This window comes from Gymnodraco acuticeps, unplaced genomic scaffold (genome assembly GCF_902827175.1).
Source record: "Gymnodraco acuticeps unplaced genomic scaffold, fGymAcu1.1, whole genome shotgun sequence".
Classification (NCBI taxonomy): Eukaryota; Metazoa; Chordata; class Actinopteri; order Perciformes; family Bathydraconidae; genus Gymnodraco; species Gymnodraco acuticeps.
In genome coordinates, this window is record NW_022990023.1 from 1,272,822 (window position 1) to 1,292,570 (window position 19,749).

A 19,749-nucleotide genomic window follows, 5' to 3' on the forward strand; every position below is an offset into this window, starting at 1 on the left:
CCTTTAACCTGTTAAACCCCGAGCCTGTTTTTCAGGTTTCAGGCTCGAAAATGACATTCCCAGAACAAATGACCATATCTTCCCTTCTAAAAGGGTTAAATTAATAATCTTTTTTCTCAAAGTAATGATAAACCTGTGAGTTGGATGTAGAAAAGTCAGATTCAATATAGATGTTTTTTATTTTAAAGAAAATTCAGATTGAACATGGTAAAAAACTGTAAATTATAGTGTCCGTCCAAAAAATATTTTGTACTTATAGTGAAAACCAGGGCCGCCCCTGGCCAACTTGGGGCCCCAAGCGACATTGTGAGATGAGCCCCCCCCCCCAACCGACAGTTGTTTTTGGAAACAAAGTAGGCTACTTTGCAAATATAATTCCTGTTTATTATTATTATCAACACAGTTACTTTTTTATACAGTGAGGTAAATGGTAAATGTGCATGTATGTCGTTCAGTATGCGTTTACAGGTGAATTTTGCATTTCCTGCCAAATACTAGCCTCAAAAAGATTAAAATATAATTAATGCAAATAAACTACTTCTACTAATAATAATCATAATCAATTCAATAATATAAATATATTGTTTTATTATAATATAGTTGTAATATAGTCAAGACAAACATGCTTATGACATGCTCAAAAACTGACATTTCTTAAATCTGTATTCTAGTTCCCTCTGTCAGCAATGCATCAACAACTACACACACATTTCTATCAGTGTTTCTCTGTGTTGTGGTTGACATGATGATGACTGTTAGGAGTTAAGGGGAGAGGCTGAGCATCACCATGATGATGACTGCTAGGAGTAAAAGTTTACTTTTTATTCATATATTTTTTCTTTTAATGTTTCTTTTATTATCTTTTACTGTTTTTAAATGCCTTTGTCTGAATGTCTTTCATTTTTGTAAAGCACCTTGAATTGCCTTGTGTTGAAAGGTGCTGTATAAATAAACTTGCCTTGCCTTAAGGGGAGAGGCTGAGCGTCACCATGAAATGTGCAAATTGACATAAAAATGAATAAAAGGGGAAACAAATGCTCCATGTTTTTTAGGCTGTAAACTTTAACTGTTATGTAAGCCAACTAGACAGACAGTGTATCTCTCTTCCTCCTGTACATTAGCAGATAAAAGGCATAACATACTTGAATGAATGGTAAATAAAGAATGCTGGAAATAACTGCATCTCCATTAGCCTGTATGCTCTGCAGAGACTGCCTTCTTCATGTCGTGAATTGCAGCTGATGTTTTAATACGGCAATTGGCAATTTGACTTATACAACATTCGTAAGTTGTACATTTGACTCATACAATAACCCACCTTCGAGTGATGCTCTAGTTTCTTCATGTTTTGTTTTTTGCGCCGGACTGAAACTGTCTTTTCACCGACATCTCTTCACCTGCACTAGTGGCCGTATCAAACCCGTGATTGGTCAGATGTCGATTCATTGCAACGGTGTCGGGTTACACACGTGCTCCCCTTGTCTCACCTCTCACTCTCGCGGGGGGTGCGCGGAGAACTGAGCGGAGAACTGCGCACAGCAGCTGAGGCCCTCTGGGCGGGGCCCCCTGCGCAAGGCGGGGCCCCATGCAGCCTGCGTGATTGGCCTGTAGGGAGGGGCGGCCCTGGTGAAAACTAACCTTGGATGATGGGTTAGTAGACTAAAAGCTTTAGGAATCCAAAGTACAACATATAATAAGTACCCTGTATCAAGATTGATGCAAAACAAGTGATATTTGACCTTTTTAGACAGATTTAGCAAAAAAAAACCTCTTCTGGGGCCATTTGGGTGGATTTTCCATATCTCTGGCCCCCCTTGCTCAATTTTGACAAGTGACATCTCTTTCTGACAGTCAGAGCCAATGGAATCGAGGGGAACTCCCACATAGTCCTTATTTAGTCATGTGTATGTGTGAGACTGCTGCATCGCCGAGACCGGAAGCAGCAGCTAGCTGTGGTGGCTACCATTAGCAGCTAGCATTTACTCTCCGATTTTTACATAAAAATTGAATTATGGATTATAAATTCAATCAGTTTTTTATACATGGACGTTAAGAACCTATGGATTAACAGATTCATTTGAATGCCATTGAACACGTACTTTGATCAGATTGACAGCTACTTGTGAGACGATCTCCTTAGAAGCTTCGTAAAGGTACGTGTTGTGATGACTGTATTTGCTTCCCCTGTCACGAGTCCGGATCACTCAGTGATGATACTATATACCTACATAATCTATGGAGTCTCAGCTTTAATCGGATATATTGTATGTGCAGCTATGATAAGTAATAAGGGTACTTTTATCTTGAGTTCTGTGCCAATGTCCGTTAGCATTTTTCGCTCAGGGGTAATTTAGATGCTTCTTGTGAGACTTGTGTTTTGTTTTGGTAAACATGGTTTGTATCGGCAGTTAGCTGAGGTTATTTCCGTTAATCTGGTATAACACATTCATAGGTTCTTAAATATTAAGATTCCCTGAGACACAGTATCGTGAAAAAAATACCCAGGGTCCCCGCCGGCGGGGACCTTCGGGCTTAACAGGTTAAGGGCAGCCGACACAAACGAATGCCGTGCTTCCATGAGCGTCATTACCAGTAGAAATACATTGCTTTTAAAATCGTGCTGTGCAACACGAAAAAAGGGGGAAAATCGTGTTGGTGAACACGAATCAATAGATTAAAAATCGTGTTGGTGAACACGAAATGCCATGAGACTGGGTTGACCATTTCTAATACGTACACAAATTAACACAAGTGCAAGTTCTCAAGTCACTCCAGTCCTTATCTACTTTTCCTGTCGATTACAAAGCTTTTTTCTGAAATGTAATAATCACATCGGATGTTAGGCTATGGTGTGGTTCGAATAAAGATATGCTTGGACAAAAAAGACCCGCCTTTTTTTTAATCAGGGATCTGGGGATTCCCAAAGGTTTGCACACGAGTCCTGGGTGGAGGAGAGGTGGAGGAATGGACGGGTTGCACATTCCTGACATATGGCATAAGACTTCCCATCAGAGGAGCGGGGAAGGTTTGGAAAATAATCCCCCATTTTCCAAGTTTAAATGTATGCAATTTAGGCTGTGAAGTGGAAAAGGTATTCTCTCTTAAAGCACGTGCTTTCACTTTTTCGTGGGCGTGGTAACGGTAAGTGATGAAATTGATCTACGGGAATTTGCTTTCCATTTATTTACCATAATAATAGTAAACAAAACTAGTAACACAAATCAACCGGGAAATCAATGAAACTACATTAAATGGATTTGATGCGTGCAAGACCTTTATCAACCAAAGAAACCGGTAATTACTTATTTAAAAAAAATATCATTCATCTGCCGATTGCACCTGCTTATCCCACATATCTGGCCGATTAGGTTGAGGTGAGGCACATCCGGTTCTGGATTGGTAGATAATGTGCCAGGCCATAAACAAATCAAAGCAATTGTTTCAGGATTACACAAGGTGGGGGGAACCTGCACTGGAAGCAGTTATTTTGCAACTAGTCAATGATTGGCCCATAACTTTATCAGTTTTAGTTGCTGTAAAACAATTTTTGGTGGACTGAAGAAAACGATGACACACGGTGCATGTGCATGTGCCAGACATTCCGATGTGATGACACACACACACACACACACACACACACACACACACACACACACACACACACACACACACACACACACACACACACACACACACACACACACACACACACACACACACACACACACACACACACACACACACACACACACACACAGTAACCCACAGCCGCAGTTATTGTCCTCCTGTCCACAGCTCATGGCTACTGGGAGAGATGAGGCCGCATTCGCGTGCTGTTGGATATTTAGCTACTAACAGCTGAATGACAAACTAAATATATTGCCTCCCAATTCCCATTCTAAATACACGCATGGGTTTTTGTTATAATGCATGAACCACCTCAGTAAATACTGCAATTTAACGATACAAATTGTGGCATGTAGTCTTGCTCACTGACTCTCATGGTTATTCTGCTAAAATATAAATATGCGTGGTATTCATTGTTTTGCAAAATCACAAACAAATACTGAACAATTATAAGCTATATTAGGTATTTAGCCTATGTATGTCCAACCTATACTTTAACAAACATTTTTTTTAAGAAAGCCAATTATTTGACAAATGAAGCTAGAGTTGGCAAACTAGTAGCCTACTTGGATCTATCTGACACCAAAATAACTAAAAACACCGATTTAGTTTGAGCATAGTTTTCCGAGCAGCACCTGAAGGCATCAGAGAAGAGAGAGCGGTTTCCCACCGCAGCACGAGCTGCTGCATCAACTGTCTGTCGGAGAGAGGCAAACCAGTGCAGTCAGTGTGCACGAAAGTTAGCAGAACATGTGTTGACTGCTCACTTTACGGAGTTTACATGGATGCTAACTGGATTTGACAACATTGCTCGGTAAGTTTGTGCAAACAACTCCTCAAACTGTCACGCGAGACACCTTTCAGGGTTGCGTTGATCGCGAGTGTGGTTTGTTTGTAAAGTTGCTCAGTGTCAGCGGTTTCCAAACTTGTCACCCAAAAAACAAGCTTAAAGTACATTTGTTGCATTTACTTGGGTTTGTCCTGTATTCAAAAACGGTAGGTGAAGTGTTGTTGTTTGCTTGACTCCATTTCAGCAGAAAATGACCAACGCTTAAACTCATAGCAGAAACATAATTACCAAAAAAAGCGGGTTTTATACGTTTTTGGGGTCTTTTTGTGTATAACAGCTTTAAAACTATTATCTGATATTTGTGTTTGTTTTTTTGCTGCGAAGTGCATTGCTTTTTAAGAATGCTAAACCACTGACAGTTTGTTTGTGTTTATTTTTAATGGGTAGCAGCAACCATTATGGTCATTAGGGTGTATTTTTGCTTAAGAAGCACCTTCATTGTTACGTTTGTTTGTTTCAACAGTTATGTGTCCATTGGTGCATGTTATTTTGCTTTTTGTTTGACAGGTCAGGTTATTGTTTACCTAGACAGACCTCTAGACATCCCTTGGGCACTGTGACCTTTAACCCTTTTTGTGTGTGATGTTGCAGTGAAGGTTGCTTTAGATTAAAGAGATCCACATGGAAATGAAATAAAGATACAGCTCAGATGAATCAGATCCAGATCAGAAGAATCACTAACAGGAGGGAATCTTGTCAGGTCTGACACATGGGCAACTTATGAAAAAATTCCAGTCGGATAAGACACACAATAATCATACAATAATACCATATTTAGAGTGTCAAGTGTGAGGCCACAAAGATAAAAGACCACCATGCTTACCACCTTAAAATATAGGCTGGAATGGACTAGATTAGTTAAACTTGTATCCAAATTGATAGTATTTGCATTTCCCATGTTTACTGAGCTTCCAGTCACTATTTTTACCTTGAAAAGAGGGCATATTATGCCGTTGGTGAAGAGGTGAGGTGATGTTTTGAAATGAATCTGTAGCAGATAGGGATGGGAGACAGGTTGTTCTTGTTCATCCTCACTTCCAGGATCCTCGTTAGGTGCTACTCCTGACTTTGTCTTGATGACATCACCGTCTTTCAAGTGTCTTGTCGAGGAGTGTTAATTATGGCCATAATTGACCTTTGACCTTCAAACATGTAGCAATTGTGGAATAGGACTACATGTTTTTCAAGTTACATGCTGCACTTTGTTTAAAAATGAAAGGTTTGGTTTAAGAGATAATCTCAATGCATTTCAATGTCAAATGCTAAGAATAATTTAAATACTGCATTGGATGAAATATGTACTGTGTTGTAATTGCACATGCATGTGGGCACCTGCCTACCAACAAAACTAGGATCAACTCATAAAAACATTGCTCCATAGAACTACTGGTGGTCAAAACTTTAGGCTTTCTGGGAATTAAGTGGCTAAAAAGAATGAATACTTATTATAAGTCTTAATTGTGCTTAGGCTAAGACTTATATTATGTGATTGTACACAAGTCTATTGGATTTGAGCCACACAGCAACAAGTAGGTTGCACATCAACACATGTTTAACTGATGGCCAAGGTTCACAATGAAAGTTGCACCAGCGTCTTATACACAAGGCTCACCATTATTTCTACTGTCATGGTTCACTTTTGTTACGCCTCTTTCTGTTGTGATAGACCCACATTCACAAATACTTGCACTAATTCACACAGCTCGGATTTCGTTCTTCTTTTGAGCCATCTTTCAAGTGCAAATACACACCATTCACACTGTCAACGTCCAGCGTGAAGATACAGTCACCCCTTTTTGAGTCAGCCCTCTCCCTCTGTTGTTACACTATACTCACACCATAGAGCCCCTCTCTCCCTCTGTTTCTCCCTCTGCACTTTCCATTGGCGTCGCTCTCTGCCCTGCCCTCTAATCAAAGCCATATGCTCTCCAGGTCCCTCGCATGAAAAGTCTGTTCTGTTAGCAGCGTAACCAGGCTCTCACTTTGTTTCTGTCAGAGGCAGAATATGTTGAAAAGAAAAAGTAACCTGCAACAGATTGCATGCTGATCTTGCATCCTTTTGTTCTCTTAACTGTCTGTTTTGTCTCAGGAGCGATTGAAGTTGGAAATGGGAAGGCGGATACTTTATTTTCCTTAAAACCATCCGTGTTGTTGTTTCATTATTTATGAGCTCTCCCAGTGGCTGGTTTGATCATATCTCCACGAATAGCCTTGATCTTCCTTGACACATCAGTGTTTCAGATGTTCAGGGTTTGTAGGTTCATATCGTCTCTTCAGATCATTCTTTATTATAAAACAAAAACAAAAAAACATGCTGCCAAGGAGGTCTACATAGGGATGCTATTTTTATGGCTCATTTTGGGTCATTGATGTTAAAAAAGTCAATCTTCAAGTAATACAAAAAATCTCTTGGAATTTTACAGGCTAGCAGATGGAAAGCAGTTTTCCCTGGGTTTGGTTCGACACTGGGTTTGGATCAATTTGAGCTCTTTGAATCAAGATGCACATGAGTAGTTTTTCCCTTTTCTAAGCACATGAAGGTTTTCCTTACTTCCAAGCTGCACTATTTTTTAATTTAAACATTTATTTGAACCGAGACAATGCACATTGATGAACACTTGATGAACACTAATGCATGTTTTTTTGTAGCTTCTCAGTGCAGCTAGGTGCCTTCTCCTCTGCCAAAGCCCCTCTTACCTGTGGGGTTCCCCAAGGCTCGATTCTGGGCCCCATCCTCTTTTTACTGTATATACTGCCCCTAGGTTCAATTCTCACAAAACACAATATTCCCTTCCACTGCTACGCCGACGATGTACAGATCAATCTGCCTCTCAAAGCAAATGTCAAACACTCACTACAGCAGTTGATGGACTGCTTAACAGAGATAAAATCCTGGCTGAGCAAAAACGTTCTCAACCTCAACGAGAGCAAGACTGAGGTCATCTTTTTTGGACCCCAACCTCAAGCCTCTCCGGTTGATATTCTGGGCTCTCTCAATAAAATCATCCTACCTCTGTCATGAACCTTGGAGTGACCTTCACTAGCACTTTTAAATTCGACAAGCAGGTCAGCACCTTAGTCAAATCCTGCTTTTTTTAAATGAGACTATTGGCCAAAACCAAGTCGTATTTATCTTTTAAAGACTTAGAAAGGGTTATTAATGCCTTCGTAACCTCAAGAATTGATGATGAATTGGAAATGGGGGACCCTGATGTAAACAAGACGAAAGTCTTTCTCTGGTCTGCATCCCCTTAACAATTGTATGTTTTGAGCTGTACTGTACTGTACCCAATATAAAAGCTCTTAATAAACTTTTCAATCAATCAAGACTGGATTACTGCAACGCTCTATACGTGGGTATGGACCAGGCCTCAATTAGACGCCTGCAGCTAGTCCAAAACGCAGCAGCACGTCTTCTGACTGGCCACAAAAAACTTGACCACATCACCCCAATTCTGGCCTCACTACACTGGCTTCCAATTCGGTTCCGAATTGATTTTAAAATCCTTTTATTTGTTTTTAAAGCACTAAATGGGCTGGCTCCTGGCTATATAGCCGAACTCCTCCATCGCTACAGCCCAGCCAGAGCTTTAAGGTCGGCTGACCAGCTGCTGCTGATAGTGCCCAAGACCAGGCTCAAAACCAGAGGGCACCGAGCCTTCGTAGTGGCTTGCCCTAGGCTCTGGAACACTCTGCCCCTCCATGTGAGGTCGGCCCAGACCCTGTTTTTAAAAAAAAATCTACTCTTAAGACACACTTCTTCTCCCTGGCCTTTTATACCTCATTCACACCAATGGTGTTTCAGGGCCGGTTCGGAGCTGGAGCTTGAAAAGCACCAGGTTTTCCTGTTCACACCCACACGGTGCAGCCTTTTAGCTCCAGAATCCGGTTCGTTTCAAGCACCAAAAAATTGTCCGGCCAGAGCAAAAGCACCGCATACGTCACGCTTACGTCGAGGCGGGGGCAGAGACAGGATCAACTCCTGAACAACAACAAAAAGCCCGCGTTTTATCCAGTTTGGAGAACGATGGAGAAACTTAACAAGAGTTTCAGAGTTTCAGTGTTTCTGCCATAGACTGTATATATAAAGGTTTCTGCCAGGTTTCTGCTCATGGTGAAGCAACGTGTCTGCGTGTTAAGGTGGAACCTGAGCATTCACGTTGATCACCTCTCATTATAACTCATTATAAATCTATAAAACTATAAATATTAAACTTGACTTCACTTGTTCATTTGAGAACAGCTGTTACATACCTGGGTGAAGGTTACAGTTCATTTAAATGAAAGATACAACGTAACTCCACACTCATGGTTCAGTCCACCTTAAGAAATAAGACCGACCTCGGAAGCAGTACACGAGTACACTTTTTTATAAGAATATAGTCTAAACCACAGAAATGACTGCTGCAGATATAGCCATAAGAAATTAATGCAACTGATTTCATCCGCACGGTTTGGCTTTATGAAGCAGGCACGCAAACGGTTACGTCATGACGCAAACGATGACGCAATGACGCAGCACCAGTCGGACTCTGGGCGGTGTGAAAAGAGCCAGAGCTAAACCGAAGAACCGGTTCTGAACCTGAAAAGCTCTAGCACGGAGCTTGAACCGGAGTTGCGTTGGTGTGAATGAGGTACTAGTCAGAGCGGAGCACGACTCCTGACTTTTCCTTGTGTTTTTTATATCTGTTGTAATTTATTGTCTTTTATTATGATTGTAGTAATGTGTTTTTATTACATGTACTGTACAGCACTTTGGCTCGACCAAAAATCGCTTTTAAATGTGCTTTATAAATAAAACTTGATTTGATTTGAAATGTAAATATGCCGGATTTTAGCTTTGAGCTAATTTCCATCCGTAGTCCCTCACATACAACATTTAAGAACATGACATTTATATACATAGCAAAAATAAATACATGATATGCAGAAAGAGCATGAGCAGCATACAAGCATTTTCCACATGGCAGTAAAATATAGCAGCAACGACATGTAAAGTGCAGGAGAAGATACAAGAGCTACATAAAGTGCAAGAGAAGATACCCCAGTGTTAAAGTGCATTTAGCGGCGATTGCACGTCTGTTTGTTTCTTAACCATTCTTTGAGTTGACCTTTAAAACTATTGAGAGTGGGACAATCCCGTATCTCAGTTGGGAGGCTATTCCACAATGAGCTGCCTCTAATGGAGAGGACATTTTGTCCAAAGGTGGTCCGTCTACGATGGACTTCACAGTCTCCTCTGGTTTCTGACCTAGTGCAGCGTCCAGTGTCTTTTTTGTGTATGAATTCCCCTAAGGGAGGGGGGCCAGTCCATGTAAACATTTATAAAAAAAACACATACTTTTAAAAGACTAAAAAAGACTTAATCTGATCTCTCCTTCTATCTGGGTCTTTGCACTGCATTCTAGCATTTGTCAGTTCCTTTAAACTAGGACTAGTTTAAGGAATGTGATTCTATTGTAGTCATATGATGCGTCTTTTCTTCTCTGACCCCCTGTGTTAAAGAGAGGGGGGTCCTTTGCATAACAGAAGTGTTGGTATACTGAAGATTCAAAGAGAACTGTGCAGGATTTTCTTACTGGATTGTTGAGATTACTAGACCATGTTTTGTATCAAATATTCATATTCAAATTAATATTCTTCTTTAGTATTTACAAAACTCTAAATAATCCATTATTGTGCACTGTGATATGGATACCTAACACAGAGCAGGGTGTAAAACATAATTATTCTTTACTGGATACAATTGTCTTTATTTTAGTAGCTACTTCACTTCATTCCAGCTATATTATATAGTTTTACATCATTTTTGTAATGAGTGAAATATGTTGTCATTTAAAAATTGTCAAAATGTAGTTTTTTTTAATGAAATAAGCACATTAGAAATGTGCATTTATCACAGTTAAGACAGATAGTAATACTAAGGAGTGCATCCCTAGTTGAGTTACGTTCTCTAACATTTGTAATAATGTTCTTTTTACAGGATATGTTTTCCCTTATTTTTCCTTTTTGTGAGTCTTGTTATTTGACTCACTTCCTTGAGTTTCTCCCTTTTTAAACGGAATTCAAATTAGTTGTTTTTTGGCACTATCTTTACAGTAAAAGGAGTAACCGTTTGGCATCACCAAAGCATTTGTGCCTGAAAAAGAGAGTCTAATTGAAATCTGTGTTTTCTCTGTGTGACTGTTTCTCTGCAGTTGGGTGACATCAGTTGGAGCGTCACTCTTTTGTACTAGCATGGCATGCTTTTTCTGCCCTAAACAACAGAAAAGGGGATTCCTTCTCTCCCTGACCTGCTTATTATGCTGCTGGAATGCTAAAGATCTAATGCTGAATCTTAGTGCAAAGTATTTAGTGGGGTTTTTTGGAGGCTCAGGAGATTAAGTGGCATTTCAGCTCAGTTTGAAACCACCTCTTATTTCTCCTTTTTACATTTTCCGTGCCATTTACTCACTCTTATATTCTATATCCACTGACTATATAGTACCAATGGAAGCTTAAAAAGTAATAAAGCATGAAGGTGGTTACCAGTAATTCATTGTGCTGCTTTCCACCTCACTGATTGTGCTTTACTTACTGCAATCCATCTGAAATGGGACATCATCACATACCAGGCCATGAGTCATTGTTTGGATGAGTCGTGAAATAATCCCTCATGAATGAACTTGGGTAAAAAGGCTTTTATGTGAGCATGAGGGCCTCCTGTTGAGGGACAAACAATCCTCTAGGATGGGTTCCAAAACGGTTGTGGACACAAACTCATAAAAAAACGAATTGTTACTTATTTTAATTGACTAGCCATGAGACAAGAGGTTGTGACATAAGGGACTTCAGTGTTTAAATCTGTAATTGGTTGTTTTGTTCACTGTGGTCGGCTTTAAATCTTTATCTTTTACATTAACATTCCTAGATCAGCGGTTGCGTTACTGTAAAGAAACATGTCTTGCATTCTGCATGTCGCTGATGTATTTCGGAGACAACATATTCTTGAATTTTATACCAGCAGATTTGCCAGTTATTGTTGTCCGAGGATAGTCCCAATTAGCTAAAACAACAGCTGCCACAAAATGTATGTGACCCAACCGATAAATATTGTGCGTTCGTTGGCAATCAACAATGCCAATATTGTCCGATAATACCGATGTTAGGACTTTACAACCATTACACAATTTTACCACCTCATCTTAATTCATTGTTAGTTGATGGGAATCCCCACTTTAAAGTAACGAATGGTGCCAGTGCACTGCCCTTTTTATCACTGAACAAAGGTCATACAGTAAAACACAATTGTTTAATTCCTTGTGATCGATCATTTTACTATAGAGATGTGAGATTTACTCAAAGTCACTGATAACATTTTAGAACCACATTGAACTAAAACGAGCCCTGTATGTGAAATCAAAAATGAGTATTGCATGGTGTAAGTCCCTAAAGCAATTATTCTGTAAATTATATTTGAACTGATGTAAGGGCAGTTGGGAAATACCCCCTGTGAGATAAATGAGCGAACAACTGAAACACACCCACAAAGACAACAACAATGCGGTTTGTTGCTAACCATCTGATCCTGATTATGTTTGTTCAGCACTGTCAGAGGTGCTGAGATCATCCCCTCTTGCTTTCATTAACGTGTGCTACACTTTATTGCTGCACGGAATATGTAATGTTGGTAGTACCCAAAATTTTTTCTTTAAAGCAAGATGAGACAACTGTCTGCCCTTATTTGATCTGGGGTTTTCCAGTGATGCAGCTGATCTCACAGTTTTCCTTGAATTTTCTATTGATGTATACAAGTTTAAAGAAGTATACAAGCCCACGTTCAAATCCTTGACTCTAGTATGTTTTGATATTTTAAAAATTCAGACCATCCAATATGGCCGGGACGAAAAGCCATGGTCGCCTAGCAACCTAACTGGCACAACATGATTTAACATACCCCCCTTCTCAACTGTTATCTTTCTATTTACTTGTTTGTATTACAGATAAAATCATAAAGGTCCTACTTGTAAATAGTGATTTTAAGAGGTACTGGTTGGGAGATATTGTTAGCTCTGGACCTAAGCAGGTTAGCTTTGTTTCAAGTATTTATGCTAAGCTAACTGCTGTGTTTACAGCAGTGGCGATAAAACAAACAAAAAAATCGATTTAATTATATAAATAAAATGTAATAAAATGTATATAAAATGAATAAATGAGAATTGTATCCGTGTTGTTGATCTGTAATATTACAGTGTTACGTTGATTTGTTTGTCCTTTTCGGACCATGCTCTGCGCATTTCAGTGGTTTTTTGTTAGAAAAGAAAAAGCAACCAATCAGATCTTGTTCTGGGTCTCTGGGTAGAATATCCTTCAACAAGGTATTCTACATCCTTGATCGAATGCCCTGGCCGTTGCACTGAATGAGAGCGTACGTTTGGACTGACAGTTTGATCAACCAATCATATGTTGATTTGTAGCCAATGGGCGTATTCTTTCAGAGTTTCCCTCGGTTCCAGGGTATTCTAGAAGGCCCGCTAGTTAACTGGCTTGAGACAGAGGACCTAGATGAATGCGACGAAGCAATTCATGCCGTTTTATTGTTTTTAACGTTGAAATGACAAGTGCAACAGGTGAAGATGAAGTTGTTGCGGAATCGTTGTGAGTACCATTTTCAAGACGACAATTCAGTGAAAAGACGGACATTATAATGTCGCGGAGGGGAGGGGGGGCGGTGGCGGGGGGTGGGTGTGTCTACAGAAGGTCCAGTTGTGATAGCCACGGTTCGCCACTGGTTTACAGAAATGACAGTTGTACACATATTCTCATTTTACTCTTTCAGGAACAAAAAGCTCAAGTGTATCTTTTAGAATGTTAAACCAAAGCTGTCATATTTGGAAATCATAACCACTCTTTGAGAAACACTGTCTTTTATTTATTCCATCATAGAAATGCAGTGTCATTTATGACAGACTCCTCACAAATATTTCATAAAATGAAATAGTTATGTGTGTCACTGCAATCCGTGCTGTAGCCGTCAGTCAGATGACTGTCAAGATTAAAGATTTATCTCAACAAACTTGAAAAACACATTCTGATTGCTGAACTCGTGCTGAAGTGTGTGGAAGGCCTATCCCCAATGTCTGTCTGTCTATCTCTCTCACTCACTCTCTTTCATTTGTAAACAAAACAACGTGATTGTGAAACCGGATTCACCTGGAAAACCTGGAGCATAACATTTACAGGACTTTTAGGCTTAGTGGTTACATTAATGTAAGTATTGTCATGCAAATATTCGTATATCTAAAGATATGATATACCTAAGTATACTTGAGTGCCATGTGCTAGTCTTATTCTATATAATACAGCTAGTGAAGTAGAAGTGATAGAGGGTTTTCTTGGTCAGTGCACTTGCCACTGTGTGACCTCGTTCCCATTTGTGTGTGTGTGTGTGTGTGTGTGTGTGTGTGTGTGTGTGTGTGTGTCTGTCTGTTTTTAGCCCAAGGCTTTGATTTCCCGGCCGGGCTCGCAGTTCAGCCGATAACAAGGGTTACTTTGATCTCCGTTTTGTGGGTGTTTGTTGTTGTTTTGAGGCTTTAACGAGTAAGATTGAATAAATATGTTTTATTATTAGCAGTTATTTACTCTGTATAAATGAATGTCATCTTTTTGGATGATCGCATAACGGGTCTGTTATGGTTGTGGTGATAAATGTGATCTGTCATTTTTTTTAAAAACAGCCGTGTATTAAGTATAACGATTAAATAAACGTCTGTAGCACATCCACAGAAAACCTCAAAGTCCACATGCTTCCACTTTAAGTTACCAGAGTGTGGAAACGCTATCCTGTTGCTTATTTCAGAGTGATTTTAATTTAGCTTGATGGCAAACACAGCTGCTGATCATGCCCCTGGGCGCATGGCTTCAGGATATAAAGCTACAGTATGAAACTTCTCGTCGGGAGTTGACAAACGGTTAGTAGTCCTGCCCTCCTGACCCATAATTGGACAGGCTCATGCCCGAACGTCATGTGTCAGTTTGTTTCCTCAAATGACATCAGCTGACATGACAGCTAACACCTGTCCAGCGGCATTACATTAGCTGAAGCAGCAGATGGTTTCACAGATGGCTTCTAAATAAAAACATCCGTGTTTTTAATTTCGTCTTGTCAGCATATTTAGTTGTACTTGAGTTATAATTTCATTTCTCTCTGCTCCTCCCTAATGTAGTTGTGGTTGCTTGCATGGGTTAGAATTGCTAATCTCTCTTTCATACTACACACAAGCAGGCTGGTTGGTGCCTACCACAAATTGTGATTAAGGAATAAAGGCGTGTACACACAGCTAAACAAAAAGTTGGACTATTATTATTCCAGATTTTTTGTTTTTAAATATTAAAATCCATATTTTACTGTTTCATATCCAGCAGATATAAACACAAGGACTGGGATATATTTTACTCTTTCATATCTCACATATTCTTTCTTGCCAACCTTCTATACATCTGGTTTGACCTGTTAGTCGACAGTGACACATCAGCTGAGATTCTTTCTGTTATGGATCTGTGTGGGCTCTCACCACAGTGAAGAACAGAGTACTCAAAAAGTGTAATACACAGCAATGTAATGTAAAGAAAAAGTCATCTGAAATGATTGTTGATAACTAGCTGATGAACCCATGGCCTTCTGAAAAGCTTAGATAAAAAGATGAGTTAAGCTGCCGTGCAGATTTTCTCCTCAAAACTCAGAGGTGAAGATTTTCATATTTTATCTAAGGTGTTGTGAGAAACTATAATGACCATATCGGTGGGTCAAATTCTTCAGATATCTACTTTTAGATCTGCAGTGTAGCTTCAGACAAGCTGCTCCCACAAGTTTCTGTTTCACTAAGATATGGCGCAACTATTGCATTGGGAAATGTTTTAAAATTGTTACATTTTAATTGGTAAGGATTCATTTGAATTGAATGCAAATGTTGTGGCAACCTATTTTCCCATCAAGTCGTTTTTGTCATGTAAAATAAGGTATTTTTTATCAGCTCCATTACATGTATTAATAAAGCCCACTTTGTACATAATGTAGCCAACAGCTCTACTCCAAAATCATTTTTATTACTAGACGTTAATAAGGTTCTGGGAAATGCTGAATCTTTTCACGTCTCCTATTACTTCTTTAGTGGTCCACAGAAATACCAGTAAAAGAAAAATGATACCTAGTGATCAATTCAGGTTTGTTTTGTTTATAAGTCCGGCCAGTAGTGTAGCGCCAGATTCAGTCTTAGAAAATGAGCTAAACTCAAACAGTCGCATCTCTAAATCTCATCAGTGTTTTAGCTATGAAACCAGTGCCTCTCCTAAAGGCTACTGCTCAGCTGCAAGAGCTTCAGAGGAAGTGGTATGTTGTAATGAGACTGTGAGCTCATGAATGGAGCACTTGTCTGTTTCATCCCTTTGGGTGAGGTTCTGTCTGTGTGAATGTAGCACTGAGCCTTGAAGAGAGGCAGCAGACATTCAACACAGACACCTTCAAATATGTGTGGGGGCGGGGCACAAGAGTACTTTGACTGCATGATTTACCAGGGATCAATGAGTTTGTATTTGTCTTTCTCTCCCTCACATAATTGTAGCTGGTCCGTCCTCTCTGGGTCGGCCCTGCATTCCTACGATGGCCCACTCTTTTTTGGCAGCGGCTTGTGGTCGCTCTAATTATGAGGTTTCAGGCACTAGTTTTTTCGGATTTATACATCCCATGGCCACGGTTTATATACACACAGAACCACACAATTAGCATGCATGCATGTTGTGGGTGGTTTTGTGAGTGTGTCAATTATGGATGTATTTCATGCAAGCAGAACAATTCATCTCTACCCAGTTCAGATGTGTATACGTTCAATAGATTAGTTTTCCTCTTCTTAGATATTGGCTAAAAGTCTCAGTTTGATATTAGTTAACCAGCTACTACAAACGGGCTGCTCAGTTTCATAGGCATCGTTCCTTTTTCTCTTTTCCAAGAGTCTTGTATTTCCAATACTTCTGGACAATATCAAAAATAAAAAAGCAGTTTGTGATAATTGTAGACCTTGACAACAAGTGTTGATGACGTTGAAGGAGGAGGGACGTTTAGGGCAGTATAAATGTTTGATTGTATAAAGTTTGTACTTGTTTCGTAGAATTGCAAACTCAAAACATATTGGTGTATACACCACTAATAACATTTTATGCAGTTATTGACAGTAGATGGTAGAGAGATAACTGGAAGCAATGGGAGAGAGGGAGGATGGGGAGTGACATTACATTACATTACATTGCATTTAGCTGACGCTTTTATCCAAAGCGACTTACAATAAGTACATTCGACCAGGAAGACACAACCTTGAAGAAAACAGAATCATATAAGTACATCAGGTTTCATAGAGCCAAACATTTCAATGCCACAACATTTCCCGGTCAAATATTAGTCTATGACAAAGGTTCAATATTCCTAATTATTATTGTCAGCCACCGGGTTCGACCTGTTTTGAAGTAATTTAATCTTGACATCACATTATCTGTCACATCATGGAGAGCTGTCATTTTGATATATCTGATGGATTGCATCAATCAAATAAAAGTTCTTCCTATTATCCAGAAAATGTAAATCTGTGATGATAGGTTAATGTGGGATATAGAGCTATTTCTCCAAAACACAACAACACTACTTAATCATTTAATTAAACCTCTGAGAGGTCATAGTCCAGACAAACTCATTGTAGGGAGTACCAAGCACATAACACCTCTTACAAATCATATTTCATCTCAGGAAATGGGGCTGAATGTACTGTTTATATTTTTGTTCTTATTGCCCCAAATAGTTGGTAGTTTTTGTTATTTCAGTTGTTTCCGTCACAATGGCTCACACTCTGCGGTGATTCTGTTGAATAGTTATAGATAAGAAGGCTGATGTGATGAAAGAAGATACATGAGAAAAAAAACGTGATCTTCTAAAAGTGGTAAAACAACATAGTTTCTCATGTGTGTTTTTTTCTTTCCGTGTTTCCTCTTGTACTCAGTCTTGAACCTTTTTCTCTTTCTTGAATGAGAGTTCAAACATTTATTGTGAATTTATCATACAATGGAAATCATTTGTGAATATTGATTTACCTGTGCTCTATCTTTTTCCGTCTGTCTTTTTCTCTCTCAGGGCCTACAAGTGGATAACTATGCCAGAGATACAGAACCAACCAGGTCTAGTGCACAAAGGCACACACATGGCCCTGTGAGCTGCGACTGTGAACCGCGCTATCAAGGAAATTCCTCGATCCCCCAGGGTTACCTCCGAGGGTTCTCTATCTGCCGGTTTGTACAGCTGCCCAAGCTTCTGTTTCTACAGAAAACACACACAAAGCAAACTCTGTACGGACAGGGTCTTAGTCACTCAGGAGATCAATGCGAGCTGAAGTTATCATGCCACAGCCAGCAGGCCTTTGACCATGATAACACACTTAAATCGTAAAAGAACAGAAGAAGAAGAAGCTTGTTGAGTAGCATGACCTGAAGTGGATATCTCTCATTAGCTTAGTAAGTATTTGGGACAGAACTAGAAGATGGTGGTAATATGTAATCAATCATTTTGTGAAGCCGCAGCAGGGAAATGTGCTTTAACCAGTTAAGCCCCGAGCCTGTTTTTCATGCCTCAGGCTCGAAAATGACATTCCCAGAACAATTGACTATATCTTCACTTCTAAAAGGGGTACATTAATAATCTTTTTTCTCAAATGAATGATAAACCTGGGAGTTGGATGTAGAAAAGTCAGAATCAATATAGAATTTTTTTATAAATAAATCTCCGTTATTGACATAAAAATTGAATGATGGATTATCATAATGTAATATATATATATATATATATATATATATATATATATATATATATATATATATATATAACCTTCAGCAGCGTTTTTATCATTTTAATGCCATTGAACACAACTTTTGATTTATCAGTGTTTCAGTGTTTCATCTCGGGGGCATTAACCAGTTAAGCCCCATGCCCCCGGTACCTGTTGACATTTTTGAATAGCGAGCCAACTCTCCATTCAGGGGAAACTCACTATCATTAGTCATCTAGACCCTTTGAGTTATAAACGTGCCATCTTTCACAATGTATGGGTTTTGAAGTCTGCAAATTAAATTTCCTCTACAAATGTAATTTCCTCTTGCTGCTGTAAAGACCCACTAATTGAGATGTAAGACGTTGCTTCCCAAATGTTTCAATTAAGAGAGTCTGAGAGAAATGTATTGGTTGTGATTGTTAATGCTATAATGTTAGATTCCTCTTGCTCAACTGCAATTAACAGCAACGTCTTACTTATTTCCAGAGCTGCAGCAAAACAAAGAATAAGGTAGGACTCTGCAGGGAGACACGATGGCTACCGAAGAAAATCAAACCCAGGTTGGGTCTGTAGTCCTGGCTCAGCGTGCTTCACCTCCATCCTCTGGCAGCAGGCCGCACAGAGAAACCAGACATGACAGCCAGGAAGTATGGCGATACTCTGACCAATCGTGGAATTCAAAACAGCGAAGCAGCCCTTCCCTCCTCTTTTATCGGAAGTTGTCGTGTGACAGTGAGAATGGGCCAATTTTGGACAAGGAATACGACTGTTTGGACTACAGCTCAAATCTCCAGCCGTCAGCTGGCAAGAGAATTGAAGGAGTAACTAACACGGTTACTCCGATACCTGAGAAAAGTTCAGAGGGATCTCCGTGCCAGCTGGACACCTCTGGAGAGGGTGTGGATGCAGGCAGGAACAGAACTGGCAGAACCCCCTGCTCCTGCCCCCTGTCTAGCCTCCACACAGGTCCAAACATCTATTGTTGCCACAGCCCCAGATCCAGTCCGAACCCCAGCTCCAGCCCCGTTCAGAGCCCTCGCCGCTGCAACAGCCCTTCGCAGCACCACCGGAGACACGTCCGCCGCAGCAGCCTGCCGGTGTCTATGCTGGCGTTCAACAAGGTAATAATGAAGGCAGCCGCTAGTCCTGGTAAACTGCAAATTGTATGTATACACTCAGCTGCTGCAATAAGACTGTTATGTGTCATATTTGCTTTAAAAAATGCTTGGACTGTACAATATTGGAAAAAGTTTTACATTGCCCAATTTTTTGGGAATATAGAGTATATTGCAATAAGAAAATAGGAATAATAATCTACATTTTTATTTATTTTTTTACTTTTTTTTTTTCCACAGACATAACATAAATAGGACATACATGGAGATGCTTACATAACTGCACCTGTTGTACATCAGGGTTAATCATTCA

The 19,749-nt window shown here is 39.7% G+C and overlaps 1 protein-coding gene across 6 annotated transcripts in view; it reads left to right on the top strand.

The window, feature by feature from the left end:
- Positions 1 to 4,297: 4,297 nt before the first annotated feature.
- Positions 4,298 to 19,749, top strand: part of plce1 (phospholipase C, epsilon 1) — an 88,623-nt gene continuing 73,171 nt past the window's right edge. For 4 of the 6 annotated variants that reach the window (XR_004568735.1, XM_034214462.1, XM_034214464.1 and 1 more), the window contains exons 1-3: positions 4,298 to 4,441; positions 17,631 to 17,785; positions 18,808 to 19,442. Coding sequence is in view for 5 of the 6 variants with exons in the window: in XM_034214462.1 (XP_034070353.1) it covers positions 18,855 to 19,442 (588 nt within the window). In the remaining variant the exon portion in view is untranslated. Of the gene's footprint in view, positions 4,442 to 13,575; positions 13,727 to 17,630; positions 17,786 to 18,807; positions 19,443 to 19,749 lie in introns of those variants that run through there. The other 2 variants (XM_034214463.1, XM_034214465.1) reach the window with 2 other exon arrangements.